Source organism: Talaromyces proteolyticus (assembly GCF_021365285.1).
Source record: "Talaromyces proteolyticus strain PMI_201 chromosome Unknown BGW36scaffold_9, whole genome shotgun sequence".
Lineage (NCBI taxonomy): Eukaryota > Fungi > Ascomycota > Eurotiomycetes > Eurotiales > Trichocomaceae > Talaromyces > Talaromyces proteolyticus.
This window is the reverse complement of record NW_025764285.1, coordinates 695,750-723,590: the sequence shown is the minus strand read 5'-3', so window position 1 is coordinate 723,590 and position 27,841 is coordinate 695,750. Positions and strand designations below refer to the sequence as shown.

General features: G+C 48.7%; 11 protein-coding genes across 11 annotated transcripts; 4 read left to right on the top strand and 7 right to left on the bottom strand.

Moving 5' to 3' along the window:
* Window positions 1–273: 273 nt before the first annotated feature.
* Window positions 274–2,144, top strand: BGW36DRAFT_429819 (uncharacterized protein; the record flags this gene model as incomplete). Its single annotated transcript, XM_046220741.1, has 5 exons — window positions 274–355; window positions 432–463; window positions 533–612; window positions 668–749; window positions 819–2,144. 5 exons carry the CDS (start codon window positions 274–276, stop codon window positions 2,142–2,144), a joined length of 1,602 nt encoding a protein of 533 aa, XP_046069458.1.
* Window positions 2,145–2,633: 489 nt separating this feature from the next.
* BGW36DRAFT_301454 (sam dependent methyltransferase) lies at window positions 2,634–3,443 on the bottom strand (the record flags this gene model as incomplete). Its single annotated transcript, XM_046211687.1, has 1 exon — window positions 2,634–3,443. One exon carries the CDS (start codon window positions 3,441–3,443, stop codon window positions 2,634–2,636), a length of 810 nt encoding a protein of 269 aa, XP_046069457.1.
* Window positions 3,444–3,701: 258 nt separating this feature from the next.
* On the top strand, window positions 3,702–6,295 carry BGW36DRAFT_210740 (fungal-specific transcription factor domain-containing protein). Its single transcript, XM_046209929.1, has 2 exons — window positions 3,702–4,109; window positions 4,162–6,295. Exons 1-2 carry the CDS (start codon window positions 3,850–3,852, stop codon window positions 6,128–6,130), a joined length of 2,229 nt encoding a protein of 742 aa, XP_046069456.1. The 5' UTR covers window positions 3,702–3,849; the 3' UTR covers window positions 6,131–6,295.
* Window positions 6,296–6,358: 63 nt separating this feature from the next.
* On the bottom strand, window positions 6,359–7,878 carry BGW36DRAFT_418484 (putative alcohol dehydrogenase; the record flags this gene model as incomplete). The annotated part of the gene is made up of 7 exons (XM_046219423.1): window positions 7,545–7,878; window positions 7,377–7,489; window positions 7,240–7,320; window positions 6,756–7,178; window positions 6,668–6,702; window positions 6,476–6,614; window positions 6,359–6,408 (listed from the first exon to the last, which is right to left on the bottom strand). Exons 1-7 carry the CDS (start codon window positions 7,718–7,720, stop codon window positions 6,359–6,361), a joined length of 1,017 nt encoding a protein of 338 aa, XP_046069455.1. The 5' UTR covers window positions 7,721–7,878.
* A 439-nt stretch (window positions 7,879–8,317) lies between these two features.
* Window positions 8,318–10,119, bottom strand: BGW36DRAFT_399047 (major facilitator superfamily domain-containing protein; the record flags this gene model as incomplete). The annotated part of the gene is made up of 4 exons (XM_046218480.1): window positions 8,318–9,229; window positions 9,332–9,349; window positions 9,408–9,552; window positions 9,602–10,119. The coding sequence occupies 4 exons, from the start codon at window positions 10,117–10,119 to the stop codon at window positions 8,318–8,320; spliced, it is 1,593 nt and encodes a 530-aa protein (XP_046069454.1).
* A 2,524-nt stretch (window positions 10,120–12,643) lies between these two features.
* On the top strand, window positions 12,644–13,837 carry BGW36DRAFT_399046 (uncharacterized protein; the record flags this gene model as incomplete). The annotated part of the gene is made up of 1 exon (XM_046218479.1): window positions 12,644–13,837. One exon carries the CDS (start codon window positions 12,644–12,646, stop codon window positions 13,835–13,837), a length of 1,194 nt encoding a protein of 397 aa, XP_046069453.1.
* A 594-nt stretch (window positions 13,838–14,431) lies between these two features.
* Window positions 14,432–17,474, bottom strand: BGW36DRAFT_210709 (putative cell polarity protein). The gene is made up of 3 exons (XM_046209928.1): window positions 16,186–17,474; window positions 14,982–16,127; window positions 14,432–14,928 (listed from the first exon to the last, which is right to left on the bottom strand). Exons 1-3 carry the CDS (start codon window positions 17,365–17,367, stop codon window positions 14,524–14,526), a joined length of 2,733 nt encoding a protein of 910 aa, XP_046069452.1. The 5' UTR covers window positions 17,368–17,474; the 3' UTR covers window positions 14,432–14,523.
* Window positions 17,465–17,779, top strand: BGW36DRAFT_429812 (uncharacterized protein; the record flags this gene model as incomplete). Its single annotated transcript, XM_046220740.1, has 1 exon — window positions 17,465–17,779. One exon carries the CDS (start codon window positions 17,465–17,467, stop codon window positions 17,777–17,779), a length of 315 nt encoding a protein of 104 aa, XP_046069451.1.
* Window positions 17,780–19,699: 1,920 nt separating this feature from the next.
* BGW36DRAFT_301154 (hmg-CoA reductase) lies at window positions 19,700–23,263 on the bottom strand (the record flags this gene model as incomplete). The annotated part of the gene is made up of 4 exons (XM_046211668.1): window positions 19,700–20,048; window positions 20,127–22,462; window positions 22,517–22,867; window positions 22,925–23,263. 4 exons carry the CDS (start codon window positions 23,261–23,263, stop codon window positions 19,700–19,702), a joined length of 3,375 nt encoding a protein of 1,124 aa, XP_046069450.1.
* A 1,955-nt stretch (window positions 23,264–25,218) lies between these two features.
* BGW36DRAFT_383699 (putative isochorismatase family hydrolase) lies at window positions 25,219–26,320 on the bottom strand. The gene is made up of 2 exons (XM_046216703.1): window positions 26,192–26,320; window positions 25,219–26,144 (listed from the first exon to the last, which is right to left on the bottom strand). Exons 1-2 carry the CDS (start codon window positions 26,264–26,266, stop codon window positions 25,491–25,493), a joined length of 729 nt encoding a protein of 242 aa, XP_046069449.1. The 5' UTR covers window positions 26,267–26,320; the 3' UTR covers window positions 25,219–25,490.
* Window positions 26,321–27,832, bottom strand: BGW36DRAFT_383698 (transcription/RNA-processing factor Ssu72). Its single transcript, XM_046216702.1, has 2 exons — window positions 27,673–27,832; window positions 26,321–27,476 (listed from the first exon to the last, which is right to left on the bottom strand). Exon 2 carries the CDS (start codon window positions 27,378–27,380, stop codon window positions 26,520–26,522), a length of 861 nt encoding a protein of 286 aa, XP_046069448.1. The 5' UTR covers window positions 27,381–27,476; window positions 27,673–27,832; the 3' UTR covers window positions 26,321–26,519.
* Window positions 27,833–27,841: the final 9 nt, after the last annotated feature.

Sequence of the window (27,841 nt, the reverse complement as noted above, 5' to 3'; positions counted from 1 at the left end):
GTATGTAACTTAGCTTGAGAATCATATATACCATTCGAAGTTCAAGTCTGCCTAATTTAGCAAGCAATGTCTACAAGATAAGTGAACCAGAGACATAAGTATTCACGTGACCTTAGGAAGCAGCCACCGCCAGCCTGCGGCTAATTATCACTGATCGGGCCACCCACCGCCTCTTTCCGCGCCTGATTGCCTTCTTACTTGTGCCTTTACTTCTGCACAGGATCGTCAACCCACGCTTTGCATTATATCATTGACAAGGCCCTCGCCTTTGCAATGGATTTCAACAGTCTGAGAGACCAGGTTAGCAACCTGACCTTGTACGACATCAAGGCAGGTGTGCGCAAAGTACAAAATGGTAAGGTGGCCCCTAGGCAGAAAGGAGTCAAGACAAGACGTTGGGAAGATGGTATATTGACCCGTCAATTTTGCAGCTGTTATGAATTATACGGAAATGGAATCCAAGGTTTGTCCATCAATATATTCGTTGCTCGAAATTGAACCATGGCCGCGACTGATATGCTGGATGCTATAGGTTCGAGAAGCTACGAATAACGAACCTTGGGGCGCATCATCGACTTTGATGCAGGAAATTGCCAATGGCACACACAACTAGTTAGTTGCAAAAGCTGCAGTGATACGGTGATATTTGCGACTGACCAGGTCACAGCCAATTGCTCAACGAAATAATGCCTATGATTTACAAACGGTTTACGGAGAAGACTGCCGAAGAATGGAGACAAATATACAAGGTCAGCCAGCTAGACAGCAAGCATAATGTATATATTCATGGGACATATACTAATCATCGATTCCTGTAGGCCCTTCAACTCCTAGAGTTCCTCATCAAGAATGGTTCCGAACGTGTTGTAGACGATGCCCGTTCTCATATGTCTCTTTTGCGAATGCTTCGTCAATTCCATTACATTGATAACAACGGAAAGGACCAGGGTATTAACGTCCGCAACCGGTCACAAGAGTTGGCTAAGCTTCTTGGTGACGTCGATGCCATCCGTTCAGAACGCAAAAAGGCTCGTGCGAACCGTAACAAATTTGGTGGCATGGAGGGTGGCATGGAGGGTGGCATTGGCGGCGGATTCTCTGGTCAGGGAAGTGGTAGATATGGTGGATTCGGTAGCGACAGCTTTGGCGGGTATAGCGGAGGAGTATATGGTGATGGTGGCGGGTTTGGAGGCGCCAGTGCCATCAGTGATATTAGTAGGGACTCGGGCAGGCGAAATAATCGGTTCGAAGAGTATGATGAAGATGATGAATTATCCACCCCGGTGCGAAGGAAAACAGAGCCACAAGCTCAGAAAACGGAACCGGAGCCACCGAAACCCCAAGAAGCCGACTTGTTTGATTTCGGTGATGATGACGTTGTGCCAGTCTCGTCGACTGCTGCTGGAAAACAACCGGCTGGCAATGGCTTGGAAGTTCTCGGTTCTGCAGGGGATGATGATGACTTTGATGACTTCCAATCCGCATCTCCTGCTGCTACTGCGCCATCCACTCAATTTTCCAGCATTCCTGCTCCGGCGTCCACGGCAACAACCACAGCAAGTACTCAGTTCGCCGCTCCCAAGCCGGTATCTGCAGCCCAAGGCGCGGGCTTGAGCGGCCTCGCTGGGTTCACATCTGCGACCCCAACACCGACCAGCTCCGCACCGATATCACCACCTCTTTCCTCGGCTTCCTCGTTCGTTGCACCACAACAAAAGGCAGGGGCACCCCAGCAGCCCGCTATTAAACTGAGCGGATACCAAGCAGCAACACCAAATTACTACACCTCGATCAATTCCGGCATCAACCAGCCGTTGTCTCCCTCGTCAGGGGGCAGACCGGCACCTCAAAGTACTTCCTCATTCGCATCTCTGGCCTCTTCAACTCCATCCTTGGCTGCTGGTACAACCAACCCGGCAGCCTCCAAAGCATCCGGTGACGCTTTTGGATCACTCTGGAGTACTGCCAGTGCTAGTGCAGGTATCCAGAAGAATGCACCCAACAAGGGACCGAATCTGGCCAGCATGGCCAAGGAAAAGTCAAGTGCTGGTATCTGGGGCACTCCTGGTGTAGCACAGACATCACAGCCACCGTCCCAGGCTCGGCCTAGTGGCGGCTCGGCGTTGGACGATCTCCTTGGCTGATTAAAGTACTCTCTAGACTTGTTGCAATTTCACATACAGTTCAAATATTTGTCTATACAGCATGATGGTTTTTTCTCGTGATTTGCTCGAGGGTTGCTGCTGATGTTCAAGTTTGTCTTTGATTTCCAGATTTAGCCGGTAAAATTGCTCTTCATATCTTTCTATTTATTACAAAACAATGCGTTTTTTTTTCTTTGAGTAAAATGTTTACTGTATTATCAGCGAGCTACTCACGGTTGACTTAAGTGGTTACAATGGTGGCTGGATGATTACCAGTTTAGCAGGCCGATCTCATCCCAATTCACACTATATTCGAGGGTCCTTAGTCAAGTTTGGTAGATAGCCTCACCAACATTTGAAGTTCCAAATGCTCACAATAGAGGTAGATAATGTCAAGCCCGCCAAGTCCCAGTCTTCGGTCTTCTGAGGGAACCTAATATTATTCCTTCAAACTAGTAGATGTCTCTTCGAATACTCACCTGTGTACCACTACTTATGCTTCCTAGCCCACACAATCCGGACTGGAGTATAAAGCTTTCCAATCCCAAGCTCTTTCCCGACTTGTTCAACAAGATTAATGATTTGACGCTCTTCCATACCTAAGTGAGAGAGTAATTCCTTCGAGGCATCCATCTTACCAAGCTGCAATAACTCTAAATAAATATTACCAATGTCCTTCATTTTCTCATCTTCCATCCATGGCCCTATCGGCCATTTATGATCTTGCGTTTGCACCTCGACAAATCCAACCTCATGCAAAATCTTAGGCAACTGGCCAGCGATGGCTTGGTCAATTCCAAGCTTGGATGCAGCTTCTAACCGAAGTTGTGTCCACTCAATAACCTTAGACGCGTGTTCTGGGGCCTCCGGAGGCTCATCTGTTCGGCATGGAGGCCAGACCTCTTGCATCTCAATATATCCACCCGGTTTGAGGTGCTCATAGCACCGACGAAGAACCGCCTGCAACTCTTTGGCGTGGAAAGGAACCAGACGCGTATGGATGACATCGAACTTGGCATCACCAACCTCCCAATCTTGCTCCGCGTCCTGGATCATAAGATGGCAGTTGCTTGGCTGCGTAATGGTCGGCTGTTGAAATATATCTATGCCTAAGATCTCTGCCGTTGGATGTTCCGTAGCGAATTCGGCTGCCCACAGACCAGACCCAGTGCCAATGTCGAGCACCCGGCCGACTGGCTCCGTTACTGGGGCATTCAGAAGACGTCCATCTAGCGTTTTTCGGAACGCTTCATGTTGAAGGATGAGACCTAGCGGGAGAGAATCGCGGTGAAAGCTCATTGGCAAAAAAACCAGTTGTCTTTATCCGCAGGGATAAGCTTCTTCTAGTTTGCCCACGTCGTCTGGTTTAAAGTGCAGGATGCCGATTACATACACATGGTCAATACTTCGACGCGTGGCAACTATATTTTGGGGTCTAAATACAGAAGACTAGTGCGTTCCCTATCGGAGCAACCCTGGTCTAGTTGCTGTCACGGGACTTGTTTCAACGTTCAGTGACGCTGAAACTGTCAATAATTAAGAGATAGTATAGTTCACCTAGAAATTTCCGGGAAATATCCACCTTCCGTGATGCTCGGTCCTTCACCCCGCACTTTGGGCTCTATGATGGATGAATGGATCCAGCTCGTCACTCCCCACCCAGCTCGATTAAATTTAATATTCATTTCCTGTGCATAATTTGATCATGTACTCAACCTTCACCATCCTCCCCGACAGTAATAACACCAGCCCCAGCCACGCCAACAACGCTTCTTCCTCCCGCTCCTCCTTATCTGCGCCAACTTCCTCGCGTCCCAAACGAAACCAGGTTGCACGCGCCTGCGACTGGTGTAGGGTCCATCGCATTAAATGCGACAGCAGCCTTCCATGTCAAAACTGTCGGACACGGGGCGGCCATTGTACCAAGAACGCGCGCGAAGTGCGTACCCTCCCCCATGCGCTCAGGTTCGACAGCTTTCCCAGTCTTGATTTTACACCGGTTAACCAGCAAGTACAGAGAGATTGAGCGTCTGCAGCAGCGCCTGCAGGAGCTCGAAGAACAGCTGGAAGCTACCGACGACCACGCAAACCGCAACCGACATAAGTCGACCCCGAAGCGTGCTTGGGATGGGATTCACACCCGCTCGGCACACGCCTCACGGACTCAGTGGTATGGATCCTCGTCAGCCTTCTATTTCATAGGCCGCATCAGCAGCTACCTGAGCACCGTGCTGGAACAGCCTCAGAATGACCACAATCTACAGCCCAACTCGGCTAGCCGCACCTTCACCAGTCCCATCTCGCCCAAACATGCCCTCGAAGAGCCGCCCTCGTCTTTCGCCGACGGGGCCGCCGGTTCGGAGACATACTTGAACGCAATCGAAGAAGATTACTTCCTCAACCTGTTCTGGCAGTCGTATCACCCTATCTATCAGATCTTGGACGAAGCCGAGTTTCGAGAGCACTATAAGTCTCTCTGGGCCCTCTCGCCCACTATGCGGAAGTCATCCGCGCTCGTCGACATTGTCCTCGCACTCTGCATGCAGTATGGCGTCACCTCAGGCCAGGAAGATGATTCCGCCATCGCCGCCTCTCGGCCTAGCGACTACGTCGACCTTAATGATGCGAGCATCGCCGGTCGATGGTATTACCGCCGCTCACAAGCCCTCCTCACCTCTGACATCGAAAGCCCCTCCATAGCGACCCTCCAATGCCACATCTTCTCCGTTGTCTATCTCTGCAACGCTTCCTTCCAGAATATGGCGCACGTTACCTTGGCACTCGCCGTGCGCATGGCTCATATCCTAGGTCTGCATTTAGAGCCGTCTACGAGCCTTCCTCGCGCTCAGCAAGAGTTGCGCAAACGGATCTGGTGGACGCTATATACAGTCGAGAGCAAGACTTGTATGAAACTCGGCAGACCGTGGTTATCATCCAACCAAACCTCCACATGTAGCCTTCCAGCTGATGATCATGAGTTGGCCCGCTTATCTGTCTCAAACATTGCGGCGTACGGTGACAAGGTGACCTGGTTGACCTACAGCCGGCTCTTGACGACGTTGGTGCTCACTACCGAGACGATATATCTGGGCTTCTACGACAAATGTGCTGGAATCCAGGATGCTGAGAACATCAAAAATATGTACAACGACCCGTCCTATCTCGAAGCCTCGGCCGAATGGCTCCATTCCCAACTGGAAAGCCTTCAGGACTGGCTCTATAACGTTCCAGACGCGATGAAGACCAAACGCAAAGATTCTGGGAAGCCCTTTTCGACCGATCAATCAGCACTAGACCTGGAAAAGTACGCGCCGTCGTGGCTCCAACGTCAACGCTTGCTTCTGGAGCTTCTATACCACAATCTGACCATGAACCTCTACCGGCCCTTCATCTGCTTCCCGTCCGGTACTTCTCCGACCCCTGTCAATCAACCTACCTCCGCGGCCGATGACCATGCCCTTTCTTGTGTCAGCCATGCCATCGCTATTACACACATTCTCCTCCAGACTCTGACGACCACAGAAATTCTCAAGGGGTGGTATGAAGCCTTTCAGTGGCAGTGGAATGCCACCCTCTCCATGGCTGGCTTCGTACTCGCCTATCCGCTGCACCCGTCCACACCGGCTACCCGCGATGCCCTCGACAGCGCCATCACTGTATTTGAGGTCTTCGGTGCCCACTTTGCTGTCGCTACTAACGCTGCCAACATCACCCGGGGACTCGCTGCTAAGGCCGACTTACTCAGCGCTCGTTTCCACTCTGATGTCACCTCGACACCGTCGTTCCTGAGCCAGATGAAAGCCTTCCCGGGACCGGATCGTGACCATGAGGCGGGCAGTCTGGGGCCGATGGATACACCATGGACAGAGTTCCAGAACACGTTGGCCGGAGAGATGGGGTTGGCGTACAATGTCGACTCGTTATATAGCTTTGAGCCGTTGTACGTGGGATCAAGAAATCTGGCTGATGCATGGAATTTGACCTAGATTCAACCTTTCCTCTTCTTTTCTACGTGTACTTCCCTTGTAGTTGTGAGCTGAAAAAGTCGATCAACATTACGAGCTACATAGATATAGAGGCACGGTTCTAGTACGTCTCGTTACATTTATTCCATAAATCAATCGAATAAAGTGCTGGATATATTTTTAGACATTATTATGGCACTCAGTATTACTACATTATCCTTTCTCTGCCCGACTCCTGTCATCCATTTCCTACATCGTCAACACAGCCCGGTACCGCACAGTGCCCTTGAGCATCGCCTCTGCAGGTTCATATTAGAATCTAGACTAGTTTTCAACTGGTATTTTGAAAGGGAAATATAAACTCACCAAATGCCTCGTTTGCCTTTTCCAGAGGGAACTCTTCCACCAAACAGTCGATACCTTCCATCTCCGCAAAGGCGATTGCTTCCTCCGTGTCGATGGCATGACCACAGGGCCATACCTGCACGGAGAGTGCATATCCAAGCTGCAGAATTGGTAAGCATATTTGTTATTATTTTAACCCGGGGGCCTACTTACCATAATAGCTGTATCGACTGAAACCTCGCCCGGCACTTTGCAACCTTTAGTTGGCGGAGTCGACCCAGAATTTGCAGGGAAAGCCTACCTGATAAAAATAATAGCTTTCCCAGAATACCTAATCCTTTCAGCAACGAATTGACTGGCTCTGCCGACGGTGCAGTAGATATGATCAAGGAGGCACCGCCCATCTTCTGCAGTGCCTCACCAGCATCTACAGCACTGGTATCAATGTACTCATGTGCTCCCAACTCGCGCACCGAGTGCTCCTTGCGCGCATCCCTCGAGATGGCGACAACCCGGTAGCCCATCTTCCGCGCATACTGTATCGCCAGATGACCCAGACCGCCGAGCCCATGCACGGCCACCGTCTCGCCAAGAGTGATGTTCATATGCCGAATCGAGTTGAAGACGGACACCCCTGCGCACAGTATCGGTGCGTACTTGACGGCCGGCACATGCGAGGGCACGCGCACGGCGGCTTCGGCATTGAGGATGCAATACTCCGCATCTAGCTCAAGTTAGTTTCCAAAGAATTGATTCATGGAAGACTATCGAAAGGAGGGTCGTACAACCACCGTTTTTGGTTTCACCGTTGACTACTCGATTGTCGCACATTTGGTACCAACCCTTGCGACAGGGTTTGCAAGTTCCTTTGAATCATTATTAGCCTATTTTAAACTGCGAATGATCTAGAGTATATACATACCATCGTGGCCTCCATGCCAGGCTCCTCCAACGCGATCTCCAACCGTCCAACCCGCAACATTACCTCCAAGAGCAGCGACACGACCGATAATTTCGTGGCCCGGTACGATGGGACTACACACACGGTTTAGTATTATCTCTCTTTTCTATATATCATGGAATAACCTACAACCCACCACCCATAACATTGTTCTGCGCAAACATATCCGAAAAGCAGACACCGCATGCTTCGACTTTGACTAGCAGCTGGTTGACACCGGGCGGCGTGAGAGGCGCTTCTTCAATGACCAGTGGCGAGCCGACAGCCTTGAAAACGGCCTGTTTGAAGGTTTTCGGAAGTGCCATTTTGCAGCTGATCTTTGATTGTGGTCAACTGACTGGAGCTGTGAACGAACGAGTTGAGATTTACGTCTACGAGAAGAAGAGAAGGTACAGAGGAGGTCGTAAAAACGTAAGTAGAACATGTAAAGGCCATGGCTTTATCTAGTTGAGGCGTTTTAGAGTCTTCATGCTTAGGCTGGGTTCCGGAGTTGTCCCAGGCCAAATGTCATCGAGTTTCTCTTTCTATAGTTATCGTCAACTGTGTACGGAGTCTCGAAGGAGTTTCCGGAGCTGTCCCAAAGTGGAAGGTTAGGGCTTTGGGTCCGCCTCACTCGTAGCACTTGATCCTTCACATGTTTGATTACGGCACAGAAAAAGAAAAAAGCGATGGGGGAACAATAAATGATGGTCGCGTGATTAATTATAACGATTCAATTTATACGACATGTTAATTTACAGTGGAAAAACGTAATTCATGCTAAATAGTATAGGTAGGAGATCAGGGAGATGTGTTACGTGGTGCAATCAACTCTTAATTGTATTATGTTTACTCTATTTGCCATGCTAATATCAACACTCCGTTTTTGAGGACCCTATGCAGTGTCCTTTCTAAAAACCAAATCAATCTAGAAATCTCTTGCGCGTTAAAAACAGCGAGCAGACCGTCCACAACGCCCCAGCCGCAATGATCGTGGCCCACACGTCATCAATTGTCTTGACAATCGCATCGACACACTGCGCTCTCAGCTCCGGATTCACAGTTTGTAACAACTCACTACGCGCCCCGGCAATGGCTGCCTGGATCTGGCTGTCCGAATAGTGCGTGTCGGTCAACACGTTTTTGAGTCGCGTGAAGCCAAGGCTCTGGAAAATGCCACTGGCAATCGCCAATCCAATTAATTGGCTCGATCCTTGTGATATATTCAGGTACTGGATCACCTCCACTACCCTTTCTGGTTTTACCAGGAGCGGACCGACTGCATAGCTGGCCTGAGTGGTTGTCATACCCAGCCCCATCAGGATAGAAAAGCCGTAGATGTGGGCAACAGGAGTGCTGTATTGGACTGTGTACATGGTAACCGCACCGCACGTCATGAATATGCCACTCAGGAGATACCAGATACTATGGTAGCCCGTACGCTTCATCAAGGCACCACAGGTGAGCGTGGTCGTTACGTAAAAGCAGATGAATGGAAGTAGACGGATTGCTGCATGGATACCGCTGTCTCCATACACAAATAAAAAGAATAGAGGAATGTAGTAGACCGAGACAAAAAGCGCAGCACCTCCGCAGGCCATACACACATAAAGTAAAACTAGTTGAGGGTTCAGCAAAAATTCGCATGGGAAGATCCGATCTGTAGTGTTGGTAAAGACACAGTACCGCTGCGCCACGCAGAAAATGATAGTGAGAATTCCAAATACCACAATCAGAGCAATAATGCGCCCATCACTCCAAGTCCAGATCGAGCCACCAAATGTGAAAGCCACCGTAAACGTTACGTAGACACCCGCAGTCAGAACAATGCCCAGCTAGTCAAAAGAACGAAGTTTGAATAGGAATGACGATTCTGGGTTGCGAGGAAGAGAGGGAAGGATAAATAAGTAGATAGGGGACATGGCGCCGAAGATGACAAGATTCAAATAAAATGCCTGGCTAGGCTTTAAGTAGAGATTCTCACAATATTAAGGGGGAAACGAAACGACAAACCCATCTCCAGGTAGCTGAGCTATCCGCAAATAACCCTCCCACAATGGGCCCTAGAATGCATCCACTACCGTACACAAACCCGGTAATTCCCACATACAACGGTTGTTCCTTAGGCGTACTCAAGATTTTCACGAGATTCAAGGTCCTGTGTACAAAACAATTAGCATGATTTATTGTCAGCTAGCCTATCATACCCCAAGTACATCCCGGCTCCTCCAATACCAGCCCAAACCCTTCCAACGATGATTGCATTCATCGACGGGGCTCCTCCGCATAGGGCACTGCCCGCAGCAAACATGATCAAGCATCCTAGGAACACCCATTTCGGATCAAAGGTCCCGAATGCCTTTCCCAGGGGCAAAATAGCCACAGTTGAACCGAGGGTAAACCCAACTCCCAACCATCCAAGCAGGGTCACATTGTCAAAGGTCTCTGAAACTGCCGCTTGTATATCCGCTGCAATAGTCGTGTCCAGTCCATAGAGAATATTTGCTGAGAAGATAGCCACGCACACGAGGAACCAGCGAATACCAGTGACTGTCCTCTTAGGAGCAGTTTCCTCCGCTGGTTCCTCTTCAGTTTGGGATGGATTTTGTTCCTTCTGAATCGAACTGGATGACGGCGAAGTATGATTCTCAAACTCCTTGATTTCTAGACATATGGCGTTCTCCAGTTGGCCATTGAGGTCTAGAGTAGCGGATGGAGTGGTCATTGTAGCTGTTCAGCGAGAGATCAAAGTCACAAAGGGATAGAATATCCCATGCATCTGGATGGAAGGAGACTTAATATCATGGGCAGTGAGAACCTTGGGGAATTCTCGGCCTTGAAGCTTGACTTATTCATTAGGGATAAAAATCACCACGCATAAGGAATGATGTGTAGATGGGTCGGAGTTTCCGGAGTTTCTATACTCTATCCAAAACAGGCAATAGTGCTACCTCCGAAAAGATTGGAGGGGGAAAAATGCTTCATCTTCTTTTGTAAGTTTGTTCCAAGTGGTAGCTATAGCATTTTTTTATTTCCAAGCCCGAATTCCCTTGTATAAGCTTCATTGTAAATATGGCGGCTATGTGTACCTTACAAACAACGCGTTGATACATCATAGTGTGGGTCTAGAGTTGACAGCCGCCGAATCTGTTGGCTGGAAGGTTTATAGATGATCACTCCCATTTTTCGGCGTTTTCGGGTTGTTCTGTTGCAATAAAGAGACAAGTTTACTCTAAAAGTGTGCTATATTATCATGACTCCTGATAAAACATCTTTAATAAGGAGTATGCATGCACCATCCGCGTTCGTGCTGGTTTTCATATTTAATTCTGGGACGATGAGAACAATGAAAAATTTGAAAAATAAGGAGAGTTAAAACGCCAGTTTGATTTTCAAATTTAATTGAACAATACACACACTGTGTTAAAGTAGAATTTTTCGTTTAATTATTATAGACAATTTAATTCTATATTGATCTAGAACCAACTACTGCTCATCCAGATTTCAATTCAGAACCAGAAACTCGACGATCTCAACTCTGCGGCACCTATGGGCCATGCCCAGTCGAAGTTGGTAGGCAAACACACCGCCCGAAACGCGGCTCCTCGAGGAGCGATGTTCTTCGGATCGGTCAGGTAGTTGGTGACACGGAAAAGGACATTTGGAAGATGCGAGACGGTGTCCCGTCGATAATCTGGTCGGCTGTACATATGGAGATTCTCCCTGATCTGAAAGAGGTAACTCCGCACAAGAGCTCTAACCCTAGCCCTAATCAACCTTATTTCATCGACATATCTAAAACTGTCTCTATAATAAACATGTAGCTGGTTTCAGTAGATACACTGGTAACCACCATTCTAGAACTCGCTCATACACTCGCTACTAAATGTAGCCGGGAGTCCGCCCAAATCAACGTGCTCGAGCCTCCAGTAGTCTACAATCTGATCAATCCCCATGAATTCAGGTGGCTAGATTTGCTTTCACAACCTCGCACTGCCGAACTAGAATTCACCATTGTTTCCTTTTCGCGCTGGCTGAGTGAGTTGAGACAAGGTGCTACCAAAGGCGAAGAACAGTAGAACTCAAGGTGAAACTTGTTAATCGCTATGGTAAACCGTACGGATCAGAGGAGAGGAATAAGGTCAAGTTTGCTTTCAAACGAGCCAGAAGAGACAATTTGGCTATACAAAAGTGTCCCGACATTGTAGCCAACAGACTAGGTGGGAAGTTTTTAACGAGCTGGCGGGAAAGGTGGTAGAGAGAATGGACTGATATACAGTATATATGAATACGACCCGCAGGCGGAAGGATGGAAGAGAATTGATTCTCGTACATGGATGTGCTGTCCAGTGTAAATTAATATTAATTAACAATGATACAGTGCAGTCACATGATTTATGAGGCATTAGAAAAGCGATGCTGATTGGGCAAAGAGGGGATTACTTTATCAAGTCTTAGCTTTCGACAGTGCACTCTGATTGGCTAGTTAAATTGCGCTAGGCCGATTGTAGCCGACTCTTAAATGCACACGGCTGGCCTTACTACACCAGTATTGTCGATTAACTATTGGTTATTGATTATTGTTTGATCAGAGATGACACGAACTAGACTCCGCGTTGAAGTGGCTGCACTGGCTGGTTGCGGAATAAAAATAGCAGGTTCGCTGGCTAGCTGTATTTTACTTATCTTACCAGGTATTGGCAAATAGCAGGTTAGCTACTGGCGCCAACCGCATGCAACACGCGAATAGGCGGTCGCAGCCATGAACGTGGTTGGGTGGCGGAGGGCCCGACATCCAATGAGGTGCGCTCTTATCTTCGCCTCCCTGTCTTTGCATTGACCCTCATCTCGTGTTACGTATAATGCCGTACTTGATACCTGGCTTCTCATACTGGTCTTTTTGGACCCAGCCTAAGCATATCGGCTTGGATGTCTGAGACTCGTCGGTCGGCTGGTTGCTGAGTCCGTCCATCTCCATCCGTAATTATCAGTATCATCTTTATCAGTCACACACTCTCTCTCTTCATATCCCATAATATCCCATTGTACATTCAACAACATCTATTGTATCTTTCGTTTTTTCCTCCTATATCTCGTTTTCTTTTCTCCCAACAACGCCGCCTGGCACATCTACCGTCTTTGGTCCACCCCCCTGCTACGTGTTGTTTGTCTGTCGCCCCCTATCACACGACCAGTCATCTCCTCAGAAATGCTTTTGTTTTCCCGTCGATAAAAAAAGTATCACTCTAATGTTAGCCTCGAATTTGAAGAGCTGGCGCTTTCTGCGCTTCGTCGCTGTCGTCACTCCTTTGTGTCTCCTTTTCTTCTATATCCTGCACGTGAACTGGGAACCCCTTCATCGATCCCTCTCAATCCAGTCAAACCAAGCTCAAAAAACACCTTCGAAACCACCTTCTTCCCAAACTGACACCACCCCTGCATCAGCACCCTCATCCTCCAGACCCATCTCGGGCCACAGCAATGACCCGTACCGAACCGCCATCCTAGGCATTCCCGACAAAGTATGGCAGTCCGCCAAAACAAACCAATTGGAACAAAACCAACGAGAATGGGTGTACACCTGGACCGAGAAAAACCCATATCATCGACAAGAATTGCTAACCGACCAATCCGCCGAGACCTTTGTACGGGCCAAATTCGCCAAGACGAGGCCGGACATCGTCGAGTTGTACGAATCCATCCCGATCCCGATCCTCCGCGCCGATTTGCTGCGATATCTGATGGTTCTGGCTGAAGGTGGAATATGGAGTGATCTAGACGCGACATGCGAGACAAAGGTTTCGGAATGGGTGCCCGAGGAGTATCGGGACCAGGAGATTGATATGATCGTCGGACTGGAGTTTGACATGCAGTGGTTCGGCGAGGGGTCACAGGTTGCGTCGCAGTTTTGTAACTGGGTATTTGCCGGAAAGCCGTCGTCGCGACACCTGCAATCAGTGGTTGATGCAGTCGCCAGAACGCTACGCGGAATCGCCGCGGACAATCATGTGCCTATGCAACAATTAACACTGGAAATGCTCTCGGATGTGGTTGACGTGACGGGCCCTAAGATCATGACCATCTGGGTGCTGAACAGCCTCAGCGAGGCGCTGAATCGGACTGTGGATGACAGGGATTTCCACGCTATCAAGCAGCCCAAGTTGATTGGCGACCTTCTCATTATGCCTGGAAACTCGTTTGCCGCTTTGCAGAATGGGAACCCGACTGATCAGAGCCCTGCTCTAGTGTCGCATCACTATTGGGGCTCGTGGAAGGATGCCGATGCCGAAGCCAAGGAGCACAAGAAGAAGTTGAAGGAGGAGAAGGAAGCCGAGGAGAAGAAAAAGGAAGAAGAGAAGAAGAAAGACGAAGAAGAAAGGAAAAAAGCAGAAGAGGCAAAGAAACAGGCAGAAGAGGCGCAGGAGCAATCACAGGGAGCATAAAGGGATACAATTGGAGTCTTGTATAATACGTTTCCACTTATTGGATTTATTGCTTATATGATTACATTTGATGAAAAGTCATCATCATGAACATAGTGTGAAATTTGAAACGTCGAAGAATTCACTTGATACCATTCCGAATGCTTAAATAATCACATAGACTCATCGATCAAACATATGGATCAAAAAGCATATATATAACACCTGATAATAGTTATACAGGTCTAGTGAATAGTAGAATTTGCACGAATAAAAAAAAAAAGGGTTCCTCCAATATCAATCACATGAATCGAATAAAAAATATAATACATTACCAAATTCTCAAATGTATGAATTCCCAATCGTGTCCTGGTGAAAGGCTGAAAAAATCGGAGGGGGGGATATCTGAGTTATAGACATACCCTGAAGGTAGAAGTGAAGATGCAAAAAAATAAAAATGGACAAGTGATATAACAAGAAGTTTCAACACGGACATGAAAATTAAGACCAATGTAAATATCATGCGCCTCAAAAAAACTTTGGTCGTTGAATCATCCGGTATGTCATTCACGATTAAGACTGCCTAGACTGAAATTGGCGAGCCTGTATTTTCGTGTGCGTAATGAAAAATGGAATCAAAAATTGTCGCTGAATATGATCGAAAAGAAGAATAGATTGTGGATTAAACTCGCATCGTAAGAAAGCTATTAACGGAATTCATCATTGTCCTCCTCGTCTAATTCGAGTTGATCAATACGTTGAACAAGCTCTTTCGTTTCGCGTGCAATTTCGAACGCAATTGGCGGTAGCTTGCTAGTGATATCCCGCAGCTGATCAGGACTGTCAACTCCCTCACCTTCAGCCCCAGTTTGAGACAGTCGGTCAGAGCAGTCTGCCAGGGTTTGAACAACCGGGCCTACGCGTTGTCGTACTGTCGGGCTGATCTCGGCTTTGTTCATGGCATGATCGGTGGAAGATACCACATTGCCTACCACAACCGATATATTTGCAATATGGCCGCGGATGGACGAGATAGCCTCGCCGCCGCGGATGCTAGTAACAAGGGCCTGGATAGTTTGGACTAAGCCTTGGGTTTGGTCTTCGAGGTAAAGCTACTGCTGTGTTAGTCAATCTGAGGTATGTGGTGCTGGGACGAAAAACAAACCTTCAGTTCTTCTAATTCGTGATCCTGTGGGCGCATTCCGTAGCCAGCTTTTCCAGCCGTAGCCAGAGCCTGGATCCCAGGTATACCACTTCGGGACATGGTGTTGCGCGAGTGGCCCATGCTTCGAGGCCTCGTCGATGGGGAACTAATCGCACTATAAACAGAACCGTTGTTGCTGAGCCGACCCTGGCTGGGTGCTACGCTAAAGTAGCCTGGGGATTGCATAGGAGCAATATTGTCTTCGTCTTCATCTTCCAGCTCCTCAGCGGGACTAGCACAAATCTTCACTAGTCGAAGCAGTTCAATAATCGCAGTACTCAAATGGGATGCTGCTGCATCAAGTAAGGAAATCGGAGACAAGCCACTCGAGCTAGCAAAGTTCTTGGATGCCGTTATCAAGTTATTCGCAGTAACCGAAACTTTAGACTTGGCCCGCTTTTGCGCAAAAGGCAATTCTTCGCCATTCTGACTTGCCTCCATGTCGTTAATGATATGACGAACAGTGACGACGACGACTTTCATCTGCTCGAGGACTAGGCCAGGTTCGCCAGATCGAGCAGTACGCAGCAGCTCGTCGATCGAAATCTGGAACTTGGTCACATGCGTGTCTTTAACCATGCCATTGGGCTGCATCAGTTCGTTTTCCTTGGCGAAATTGCCAACATCAGGGCGGAAGTTGGATATTCCCACTGAAGATGTCCGTAGATGTCGCAATTGTGTCTTTGCCTTGATATACCGACTCTTCCATTCCTTGACTTCTTCCTCGAGACGATTGACATCACGAGACAGCTTTTCTTCCCGTTCCCAAGTGGCGTTACTTCGCTCGGACATGGCTCTCATTTCTTTCAAGAAGGTGGCTGCGTCTCGACGAACCTCTTCTGTCGTCTTTTGCTGTTCTTGCAGCTGAACTTGTAACGTTTGATGACGTGTTTCCAGACTATCGTATTGTTGTTGCAATTCAATGTCACCACCTACGCTATGAGCAGTCTCTAGCTGCTCAAGAAGATCGCGCTCCTTAGCCGAATGCTCGTCCTGTAATTGGTCGATTTTTGTTTGCAAATACGTATTCGCATTTTCCACATCGTTCACCTTATTTTCCAACTCGGCCTTCAAGCTTTCCCACTCCTCACGTTCGCTGCTGCTAGCCTATTTACCACTCAGCATGAGCATCTCAATTAGTGCCGATAATAACTAAATAGCTCACCTGAGATTTTTCATGTTCTTCTTGTAACCGGGAAATTTCCTCGTCCTTGCTCTTCATCAAACTCTCCATCTCATCAATACGCTCTTGTAAGTTAGAGACTTGTGCTTGACTGTCAGCCAGAAGCTTCTTCTCTCCAATTGTTGTCGTTGTGCCTCTTCGGCTCTGCAAAGAGTCCAATCCAAAAGCATCACTACGTCCGTCATAATCATCATCCAGGTCATCATCTTCAACCAACGTGCTCTTGTTTGGCACAATCGTATTGCTTTGAAATGATTTAGGTAAAGGCTCATCACCATTGGGACTCACGCCTCCGCCCAGAGATTGCTGACGAGGTGGAAAACGACCGCCTGGAGGACCTCCAGGTGGATAACCTCTCCCACCGGGCCCTCGCGATCCTGGCCGGGGTCCCCCAGGAAATCCATTTGGCGGGAAACCATTCGAACCTGGCCGATAGCCATTGGGCGGTCCGCCGCGCATACTGCCAGCTGGGCTGCCTATGCGAGGCATATCCGGTCCGGCAAATTGTGGGAAACGGCGCTCCAGCTCGCAAAAGACATCAGTGGCTAAGTCCCGAAAACGCGCCGGTTGGAGAGAAGCAAGCTTCTGACGAGCCTGATTACGTTTTTCATGAAAATCTTCGCGAGGTGGTAAGAAAGGCGGAATATCAGGCCGTGGAGGGCGGCCTGGACCTCCAGCGGCCTGCTGTCGACGGATAAGTTCATCGAAAACATCTGTACTTAATTCGTGGAATTGGGTCGGCGACAATCTCAACAACTTGTCGCGCGCCTTGTTTGTTTTCATTGCTGCCCTCTCGCTTGCATACGGGTTCCCGAGGTATCGTCGCAAGGCATTGTAGTGTTGTGCAAGAGACTCCTCCATCCTTCGGTATCGCCCACTCTGTTGATCGGATAAAGTGCCAACACTTGATCTCGCCGCGATAGAACTAGGCGGCGACGGGTTTCCAGAATCTCCCGGTCGGCGCGGGGCGGGTTGTGCCACGTTCAGTCCCATGGAACTGGGCGACGGACCAGCAGAGACTGGAGGCGTAGCCAGGGCTCCTCGGCTTGACATGGTCGGCGAAAACGGGGGATCTTGTTTAAGGCCAAGTTGATACTGGCCGATGCCAGACCATTCGCTGTCGTCCGCGGAGACGGGAGACATTGTGCCGTTGCGACCATTCATGGTATATCACTGATCACTGTGCCTTGGTACTATAGGATCTAAGGTTCATTCGGGAGGTTGGCGGCGGTTGTCTCCATATATGGTTCAGGAACACAGCATGAGACCGGAGCGGAAAAAATCGAAGCACTTGAGCGATAAGTGGGAAAGAAAATCAGGCGTGCTATCTCTATGGGCGTGTATCACCAGATCGGTTTCAGAGTCGTCACAAGTCAGCGATGGACGCAAGGAGGCAAGCACAAAGAGGTGCAGCGCATATCAGACAGGCGCAGTCTGGGCCAGCGGCGCTGCAGAGGAGAGGGGATTTTCTGCGAGAAGGGCAGAATTTGGGGGGGGTGATGAAGCAGAAGAAGAGGAGGAGAAGAAGAAGAAGAAGGGAGCGCAACGAGTTGAGGATAGAACTTTGAACGAATGAGTAGTCGTACTGGCGTAGTCGACGGAAAAGCGGAGATTCGCTGGGGTCCGGCGTGTGGCTAGACCGGCAGGCGTCAGGACTCAGGAGTTCGGCTTAATATTAATTGTTGGCTTAGTTCGTGCTAGTGAGAAGCGAGGAACGGGGGGCCCAGCCACAGGTGACAGTCTCGTCTCGTCGTCTCTTGTGCTCGTCCAGGACGAGGGGAGGATGAGGATAGGATGCACTCAGACTGAGGTTGATGAATGAAGTAGCAAGGTTGTTGAGCACACCGCGCTGTAAATAAATAATAAGATGAGTTCACTGCGGGAGGAGCAAATAACGAGTGGTAGGGTGGTAATACTAATACTGCACCTTCCTCTCGTGCTGTGGCTGGACGGGCACCCTGGCCAACCAGCGCCGCAGACCAGCTCCCGCTGGGCCCTCCGCCGGCCGTGCTCCATACGAAAATTACGGGCGCATATTGAAATCCGCTTACTCTGCGTATTTTTTATTGTTGCTATTCTCGATCAGTTACTCCGGCTCGCCATTCTACCGCGTTTCTGATATCATGGGAACAGATGGAGTAGACTCGCTCCTGGGATAAAAATAGGCACATATATCAAAGGGCTGCCCGTTCTTTCACCAGGTCGACGAGCCAATGAGACAGACGATGAGGCCTACTGGACGCTGTCTAACAACAATGAAAACGTGCGTCTCGGGGCTTTGGAGGGGAGAAGGTAAGATAATCCAGCAGTTCGACTAAGTTATTATAATTAGGAATTTATTTTAAAAAAATAAATAAATAAAAAGTGAAAATAATAAGCCGAAAATCTACAGCATCGAAATTAGTCTTAGACTTGACATATGTACGGATTACGTACGGACGTACGCAGGCTCAAGCCACAAAGGCGCCCACCGGCGCCAGGAACGCCGTCCAACGGCCAACCCCTCGCGGCCTAGCGACGCCACTACATGCTTGATCATGATGATTTGATCATTCCGCTCTAGGCGAAAGCGTCTGAAATTGTTGGTAATACATACCATTGCCCGTGTTGAGGATAAGATTCGAAAGTCATTTGGAGGGGTTGATTTTCTCCCGCATATATCAACTGATGCAATTGATGTAACATGGGAAATCTTCTAGCAGTGCACATGTACTGCAAATGTTCCTATTTCATGACTGACAATTCAAACGTTCAAAAGACCCCAGCTCAGAAGACTCTTGTACAACCACAATCAATCGATACTGTCCGTAATCGCCAACAAGGAGACCAGACGAGGCTGAATATCTCACCGCAAATCTAGCTTTTCAGTTTCGTTACTGACCAGCCCTGGTTTGTGCAGTCCAGTCTAGTCCCATTCCAATATCGACTGATTAAGCAAGGGTTGCACTGTGCATTGAGCATTGGAAAGCTGCATTCTACATACTACCAGTGGACAGATCCAGGGCCCAAGTTGAAAAATTAAGACAGATATGTATATTCATATTTGGCATGGCCGTGGCCATTTCATACCAAACAAAGGAGTTGACTCCGTATCTCCGTCATCTAGCGCAAAGGACACAAAAAATGCCCCATGAGTCGCTGTCGGATTGCTGATAACCCAAACGCCCAGAGAAGTAGTACACAGCATTATACACATAGAAGAAACCATGTGTAATAAAAGACAATGTAGGAGGCATCGCTGCCATATGCTTTCTTGGAATCCAACCACAAAGGCGATAGGTGATAGAAAGTTGGTGGGTTAAAATCAACGTAAAAAGAAGAAACAAGAAAACAACCACAATATCTAAAACCATGTATAAACCAAGGTATCAGCCCTTGAACGCGAGAAATAAACGCCAATCTATGTAAGGAGAATTGATATTTTCCTTTCTCCTGTTACAACTCAGAAAATACGTCCTACCACGAGCTAATGACTTCTAGGCAAATCATTGCTTCTTCATTTGGAAGGCGTCATTGAGAGCTTTCCATTACTGCGGGCAGCACTCACGGCTGCAGAAACAGGTGTTGATGACCGTGTTGGTCCAGCACTGCGGTTGTGTGCCATATGTGCTTTGACCAGATGGCCAGCGGCAAGAGCAGCACAAAGACTGAGCTCACCAGCGAGGACAGAAGCGCCTACGATACGCGCCAGTTGACGTGCGTTCTCACCGGGGTTCGTAGGGTGGGCACCCTTGACACCAAGCATCTCCAGCATTGCGGACTGCGCTTCCAAGATAGTGCCCCCTCCAAGCGTGCCCACTTCGATAGAGGGCATCGACACTGAGATATGGAGATTTCCGTTTTGGCTGGGAGTAACCGTGTTAGCAAGGTCGCAAATACACAAACAGGTTTGGTTAACAAAAAAATTGAGAGAGAAAACTCACTTCTTCATAATGGTGATACAGTTGCTACTCTCCACATTCTGAGCGGGATCTTGGCCAGTGGCCAAAAAGATGGCGGTCAAGATATTGGATGCATGGGCGTTAAATCCACCAATACTTCCTGCCATCGCACTTCCGATAAGGTTCTTGCTGATATTGAGTTCCACCATGGCATCGACATCACTCTTCAAGACAGACTTCACAACAGCTCCGGGAATGATAGCCTCGGCAACGACGGACTTGCCACGTCCATCAATCCAATTAATTGCTGCTGGTTTTTTGTCTGTGCAGTAATTTGCTGACAGAGAAATAGTTGACATATCTTCAAACCCGCATTCGGTACTCATCACCGCGAGTGCCTTTTCCACGCCTTTAGAAATCATGTTCATGCCCATAGCATCACCTGTCGTTGTCTTAAATCGAATGTAGAGGTAAGTGCCAGCCAGAGCCGTCTTCAGGGTTTGTAGACGGGCAAAGCGACTAGTCGAGTTGAATGCAGTTCTCATCGTGTTCATGCCTTCTTCAGAGTCCAGCCAGGCCTTTGCCTCGGCGGCACGAATGAGGGTCGGGAAGGAAACGCAAGGTCCACGTGTCATACCGTCACTATGTACCACAGTAACCGCACCACCACCGGAGTTGATGGCCTTGCAACCACGACTAGTGCTAGCGACAAGTACGCCCTCAGTAGTGGCCATAGGAATGAAGTAGCTCTGTCCATCGATAACTAGCGGTCCGGCAACACCAAGGGGCAACGGAAGATAACCAATGACATTCTCACAGCAGGCGCCGTGAACAAGTGTATAATTGTAGTCCTTATACGGTACCAAAGATGACTCTAGACCGCTGGTGATAGCCGAAGTTATAGGGGTTCGTGAAACGGTAGCTCGGCGAATCTTGACAGCTCGAGTGAACGCGTCTCGGCGACTCATGATAGGCTGGTCTTCCATCGTCTTTTCGAGAGCATAGCCAGGGATCTTACCCTTGAGAGATAACTCAATGAGTTCTTCGTCGTTCAAAAGAGAAGCTTTCTTTTCTTTCATCATCGCCTCAGCTTCTTCCTTGGTCCTCTGAACACCATCATGTTTGTAATCCACCTGTACTCTTGGAGTTTCAACCACCGTCGGAGTGGCAGGAGCCGGTACTTCAGGCTCTTTGATACTCCATCTTGCAGCGTTGAATAAGTATCCGTTCAAAACGATGCTGAGAGTCAGGGCTGCAATAATCCACTTGCTAATCACAGGGTCCTCAACGCTCTTCAAAAGGCTTTCCAATACAGTTCCTCCAATAGCGTCGATGAACTGTCCGGAGTACTCAATACCCAGTCCTCCATTATAGTCGGAGCGTGCATAATGAGCCGAGGGGTAATCGCGTCTATATTTGATAGGTGGAAGGACAGTGACGAGGGTCTCTAACTTGTTACTCTTTGCGGATACGTAGACTGAGTCCAAGCCATTGTCGGCCACCTTGAAAGGGTCAATAGGAGCAGAGGCCAAGACGTTGGACAGGCGCGATAAGACAGGTAGGTTTTCTTCTTGTTCAGGGTGTCGGAAAGGGATTGAGCCGAGGTTGATCACATTCACTAAAGCAAAGCCACCGACCATAAGCAACTTGAACTTGGATATGCTTCCGGCCTGGTTTTTCTTTCCAAAGATAATTCCGGCGGCGCCATTCTTGCTACTATTAGGGTCCGCCTGTGGCCAATCATTGCTCGATGCCACATTCTCAGCAACGTGCCGAGAGACACCATCCTCTTCCAAGGCCTTGCGCAGAGCGACGTGTCGTTTAATGCGGTTGATTTCCAGTTTGATGCAAAGGATCGTAGTGTAGAAAGTGAAGAGAAGAACACAGTCGAAGAACAATATCCAAGCCGCAAGAAAGCAGAATTGGCGTAGACCACCTTGAACTCCAGAAGCTGCACCGATCACCAAGATCGCAATCTCGATGAGGTAGTCCCGAACAATACCGGAACCTTCTTCCTTGATAGCCAGTTCAATAGAGTCTTGGATCGATTTTGTCGAGTGTCCACGGCTGTTCGCACCAGTTTTAGCATTGAGAGACGCCGAAAGAACAGCCTTAGTCAGGAGTATGGACTTCTCGAAGCCAACCGTCACGACGAGGAATGGAAGACCCTCAGAAAGTAGTAACATGTTGATGGGAACGCCTAGCTTTGTAGTGACTAAGAGCCCAAACAAGAAAGCAAACACGCTTGAGAGAAGGACCGATGTCGCCAACCAGAACTGTGAGCCCATGCGTCTCATGGACAAAAAGAGCGAGACAAACGTCAAGTGCATTGAGAGATAGCCTAAGGTCATGATGGCGATATCAATGGTCTCGGCATGCTATAGTGGAGTCAGTATTGGGCTGAAACTGGTACATGAAATGCCAATGCGTACCTTGATGAGGTCCACGAAAGAACTCCAAGCATCTGCCAGCCAGACCCTCACGGCGCGGTGAGATCTCTGTCCGCGAGAAGCCTTCATGATCCACTTTCGTTGCTCTCCCTCATCGTTCTCGGTAGATGGGTCGGGAATTTCTTGCATGGCCTTGAGGAAGTCTGGCAGGCTGTCATATGGAACTGTGAATGCGGCCGAAGAGTCGTGAGAGAAAGAGGAGAAGACATTTGGTGTGTTCGGAACGGGGATTGCAGACACATTTTCAGGAATAGAAAAGTCGTCGAGGGTAGGAGCGTTAGCTGTAGAAGCGTCGGAGAAAACGAATGTTGTAAGAGCTAGGTGTTGAGCAATCTACCGAGCTTGAATCAGAATGATGATCGAGAGCAACAAGCAAAATGGCTTTCTTACATCACTGGAAACCGAGTTGACCCCATCTTGGCTCTGCCACCGCCAGGCAGTCTTTTCACCAAGACGAAGGGTTCGACTTCCGTAGAGAAAGGCGGAGGTATCCATTTGTCCCGAAACATCTCCGGCACTGCGGAAAGCATCGAAAATACTACCTTCGAGAAGGCCGACATATGTAGTGCTAGCAAGCAGGGCAATGCCAACGATGGTATGAATCGGATGAGCGCATGCGCGACGCGAGAGGTCCTGGAGCACAGCTGTCACCTGGCGTCCCAACCAGCTCGATTCAGCGGCCTCGTCTTGAGTCGCGGCACGAAACCGCCGAGGAATCCACGACGCCATCACAGCACCAGTAACCACGATGATGGCAGATCTCGTCTATATTAGTCTCGTGGAGACCAGTCACTCGATGCACACGAAGTGACGGTATGGCAGACAATCCGGGAGAGATTGGTTGTGGGAATATCTCTAGTTGGTATCTAGCATTGGAAAGAGAGACGACGAGCTCGGCGGTCAAACAAAGGCGTGCGGACTTGGTTTCAAGGTAGGGTCCTATCTTGTCGTCATCGCAGTCAGTCAATGACCCAAACAATAACCTAATTGATAGCAATTACACCCCCTCCGCTGAAATGCCGATAGCAGTGGTTGCTCCCAATGACTTGGATATGCTTTGACGGGTTTTTTTGCGCTGATGGCATGTACGGACAGAGTGCGGAACTCACTGACAAACTCGTATTTTTGTGGCCGTGGTTTGGCTCCCCGGAGTCAGTCCGGTGGCGTTGGTGGACGGCAACAATCAACCCGGACAATAACGTCGCGGGACAGGGTTTGGTATCGACAGGAATATCGTCAATTGCTGAGGGATATCTATAATAATGCTCGAGAGGAGCCCGTGAGAAAGCGAGCATGAATCCTGAACGTGGGTAAGCGTTGGGGGTAGAAAGGGTGGAAAGGAGCTCAGCCAACGAGAGTGGCCGCAGGCATTAATTTTTCTGGATAGGCCCTGGTCTCGTGCTAGGGCGGAACTAGCGCGGCCTATTCCTGCTCGCTGTGGCTCAGCCCCCCTTTACCTGTCTCCAATTTTCCAAGTTACAACGTACAAAACTTACCACCACTGTCGCCTCAAGTCAGGTTCGAGATCGCCGGTGCTTTCCTTGGGAGCTTCAGGGCTCCAGCAATATTAGTCATGTTAATCTCACACAAATATCCAACGATTTTGCCTGTTACAGTCTGTACTCCTCCATGCGCAGATGGGATACCCGCCGACAGCAGCCGACGCTTATCTACATCCAGCCTAACCGACTGACTAGTTATCAGATAGTTGACTGCGGTGCTGTGGCACCGCCCTACAGTCAATTAATATGAGACTATTATTGGCCGCAGACCGCTCTTTGTTTTCTCTGCTAGGCTGCAGCATATATATTGGGTTAGGGCATGCAGTATCATTCTCGATTCAATGCTGGCGTCCCGATCCATCGGCCTATGTCGTACAAACTTCGAGCTCGTCAATCTGCCTCAATATTGAATAAACGACCGAGTGCGTCGGCGTGGGTGATTGACTGCTGAGACTTACACATTGAATCACTCCGACGTACGGCGGGTTTCCATCCTGTATACGGACCGAGCCTTTGATCACATCATCCCTGATATTAGTAACGTATTCCACAAGCACCCTGCGCTTCTATATAGAAACATATGCGATTTCTTGGTGTTAAGTAGAAATCCGAATTGCTTCAATTTATGCGAAGCAGTGGGGTGTGCGGGGTGCTTGTGGAATACGTTAGTAAACCCGTCTACGTACGGCGATGGGTCGCTTTTTGATGACATGCTGTCTCACGAGTAACAAAGCAAGGCTTACTATGCTTTCTCTTTGTTTGTTACCCGTATCTCCGGAACCCAGACTCGTCGGGATTGGAACGAGGGGAAATGCTGTGGGTGGCGATACCAGTCGACCCGTGGGTGGATGAGACCAGATCGGTCTGGTGTACAGTTGGATAGACAAGGAACTTGAGATGCTTTCGGGCACCCGGGAATGCGTGCGTTATCACAATACCAGTATTTACACATTATTTTCAGTCTCGTCATATACAGTGAGTGGGTGTACACTCAACCGAAGATCATTGCGAAGCGCCATCTAGCTAAAAACTAACCCTAAGCCGTAAGTCCTAAAGCTTACCCTAAATATACCCCCACAAGTTGAAGTTAAGTTCATAAACATCAAGAGTCAATAACGATTGACGATTATTCTTCTAAAATCGGGCGTCGAAAAGGTCGTCATTGTGAAGGCAACTTAACACTAACAAGAATTCCAATGTTCATTACGTCAACTGGTCTATGTCAACTGGTATCGTGAGAAATATAACATGGGTATGTAGCACGTGCACAACATTGAAGAGTCATCGATGTTGGGTACCTAAGCAGCACCAGCATTGAAACCCAGCTGGTACAAGTGATGAATAATCAAGATCAGTTCAGAAATCGCTATTAACCCTGCCAGATGAAAATGTTCAATAGCTTATATAGAAATATCCAATGCCTTCCATGACATATCACTGCACGATACTGAGCCTTAAGTCCTGAGCCTGGCAAGCTCTTTACTATCACTTTTTGTGACGATGACTCCAACCTCCTCAAATTCAGCAAGAGCCTGCTGCCACCCGTCACCCGGATCGACACATTTCGTAGCATCCTCGATGACCCAGCTTCGAAATCCCGCCCTCGCAGCATCGATCGCCGTAAACTTAACGCAATAGTCCCCCGCCAAGCCCACAACGAATACATCTGTAACCTTCTTCTCCTCTAGCAAAGCCTTGACATCTCGATCGACCGATTGCCTAGCCAATGCCGGGTCCATATTTCGGAACGCGTCGCTGAAGACTGAGTACATCTCGACGCGAGAATCCATGCCCTTTTTGGCTAGCACGTCGAGCTTCCTATCCGATATCTCAGGGATGATCGTGGCGCCACTAGTAGAAGCGACACAGTGAACAGGCCAGAGTCGCTGTTGCTTAGTTTCAAGCGCCTTTCCTGGTGCTGGATTGTTCATTTCAATGTATGACTCGAACGGCTTGTTATTAGGCGGCACATGGTTGCTGGCGAAGGAAATGTGGTTCTGTGGATGCCAGTCTTGAGTGCCAATTCGAATAGCAAATATGGGGAGTTCCAGAAGACTGTTTATCAATGGTGCGATTGATCTCGCATCTCCTACCGCCAGTGACCCGTTCTAGGCCACATTACTATGTGGTTTGGAAAGTTGTAGTGTGTACTTACCGGCGGGCAGAAGTCCTCTTGCATGTCAACTACAATTAGTGCGGGGATGAATTCTGGCTCATTTTGCAGGGCCATTTTCGCTGAATTTAAAATATTGACAAAGGAATACGAGAGTAAAACTAGATTAGTGTAGGGGAAGGTTCAAATTGAGTTCTTTATGGTGGTGGCCGATAAGATTAAGCCTTGCTGCCTGACACGTGATTCTATGCGCAACCTCTCACAGAGGCTTGTCGATTTTAGTATATTTCCAGCTGCAAAACTATTTTCTCGTTTGCGATTTGTTTTTTAGGTGCTCTATAGGTATTTGACATGTAATGGAAATCATAAATTAGAACCATGACAAAGTCCATAGTGCAGGCAGGTTGGGGTATTTTTCCTGCCATTCAGCTAGGATTTCCGGAACTCTCTCATCAAAGCTCTGTCGAGCTTCGCCTGTACCCTGATCCCATCCCTCTGTACCATTGAAGAGGCGTTCCTCACCGGCAGCGATATTTAGCCTGTCGGCCAGATCACGGATAGCCTTGCCTCCAAGCAAGGCCTCCTCGTGGTTATCACGGATATCAACATTGAAGACATGCACCGGCCGGTTCAGCGGCGATCCTTTGTTCATGAGATCGTCCACCACTGCATCCCAACAACGCTCTTCGCAAGTAATGATGACATCCACCACCCCTGCTTCGGTTCCTAGGCTCCCCTTATCGCCTTTTGCAACGTGATCAACGCGAGGCTGACCGGGAACCCAATCCTGGAACCTTTCCGGGCCCCATTTGAGGTTTTTGTTTCGCTCTAACATATTTAGAATTCCATTATTGCGATATAGTCGCGGGTCTTTCTCGTGTAATTCATCATACATCTGGGCATAGGATGTCGAATTAAAATTATACACGTTTGGCTGAGTGATCGAAGGCCCAGGAAGCCGAACTAAAGAGCCAGTACCAAACGATATGACCGGGTACGGAACAGAGGACAACTGCAGGTGTGCTTCCATAGACCGGTTTTGGTTGGATGCGCAGACTGTGCAGAACTTGAGCTTGTACGACGACTCTTCGGGAGCCGGTGTCACTGACCCATCCTGCTGCTCTTGTTCTGTAGACGTAACAAGATCTACTCCAGCTAGCGGCGTTGTTTCTGGAGTTGTTGAGTCGGGAGAAGCTGACGCGACCCTCCCACGACGCGGATCTGAAGCCATTCGGGGCTGAATGCTTTGACTACCTCTGTTCTTCTCACACGGCAGGTGTTGGTATCACGGAGGGTGAAAGGCTCGAAGGTTGCCACTCGAAGAGCTCTTATAACGAGACGTCAGTACATCTGAAACTGTAGGCTTGATACAGACATGAATAAAGCACAAAAGATCAAATCAGATAGTAGTTGTTTGCGTATTATATAAGGCTATCGGCATCGCAAGGCTAAGACAGCTCCAATAATAGTGATTCATCATTGAAAAACACGAAAGAGAAATAAATGAGACCGTTTCAGCTTACCTTGTGCAAAATGCGCATTATTGTACCATTTCCAAGCCGAATTGCCGGGCACGGTGGTGTTGGCCAAGACGGTGCACAATGGGAGTTGGAACCTGGAAGATTTCGATATTGTCAACAGAAAAGATCGTGTGTCACGTGTTGCCTCGCACTTCTTGTCACGTGATCTGTG

Excerpts from the sequence above, each read along its gene's own strand:
- BGW36DRAFT_383699 (XM_046216703.1), bottom strand. The coding sequence starts at position 26,266 with ATGGCCCTGCAAAATGAGCCAGAATTCATCCCCGCACTAATTGTAGTT. Across the intron at positions 26,145-26,191 it reads AAGAGGACTTCTGCCCGCCG|AACGGGTCACTGGCGGTAGG; the intron begins GTAAGTACACAC and ends AATGTGGCCTAG.
- BGW36DRAFT_210740 (XM_046209929.1), top strand. The coding sequence starts at position 3,850 with ATGTACTCAACCTTCACCATCCTCCCCGACAGTAATAACACCAGCCCC. Across the intron at positions 4,110-4,161 it reads ACCCTCCCCCATGCGCTCAG|AGAGATTGAGCGTCTGCAGC; the intron begins GTTCGACAGCTT and ends CAGCAAGTACAG.
- BGW36DRAFT_210709 (XM_046209928.1), bottom strand. The coding sequence starts at position 17,367 with ATGAATGGTCGCAACGGCACAATGTCTCCCGTCTCCGCGGACGACAGC. Across the intron at positions 16,128-16,185 it reads AAGAACATGAAAAATCTCAG|GCTAGCAGCAGCGAACGTGA; the intron begins GTGAGCTATTTA and ends AGTGGTAAATAG. Across the intron at positions 14,929-14,981 it reads ACGAATTAGAAGAACTGAAG|CTTTACCTCGAAGACCAAAC; the intron begins GTTTGTTTTTCG and ends ACACAGCAGTAG.
- BGW36DRAFT_383698 (XM_046216702.1), bottom strand. The coding sequence starts at position 27,380 with ATGGCTTCAGATCCGCGTCGTGGGAGGGTCGCGTCAGCTTCTCCCGAC.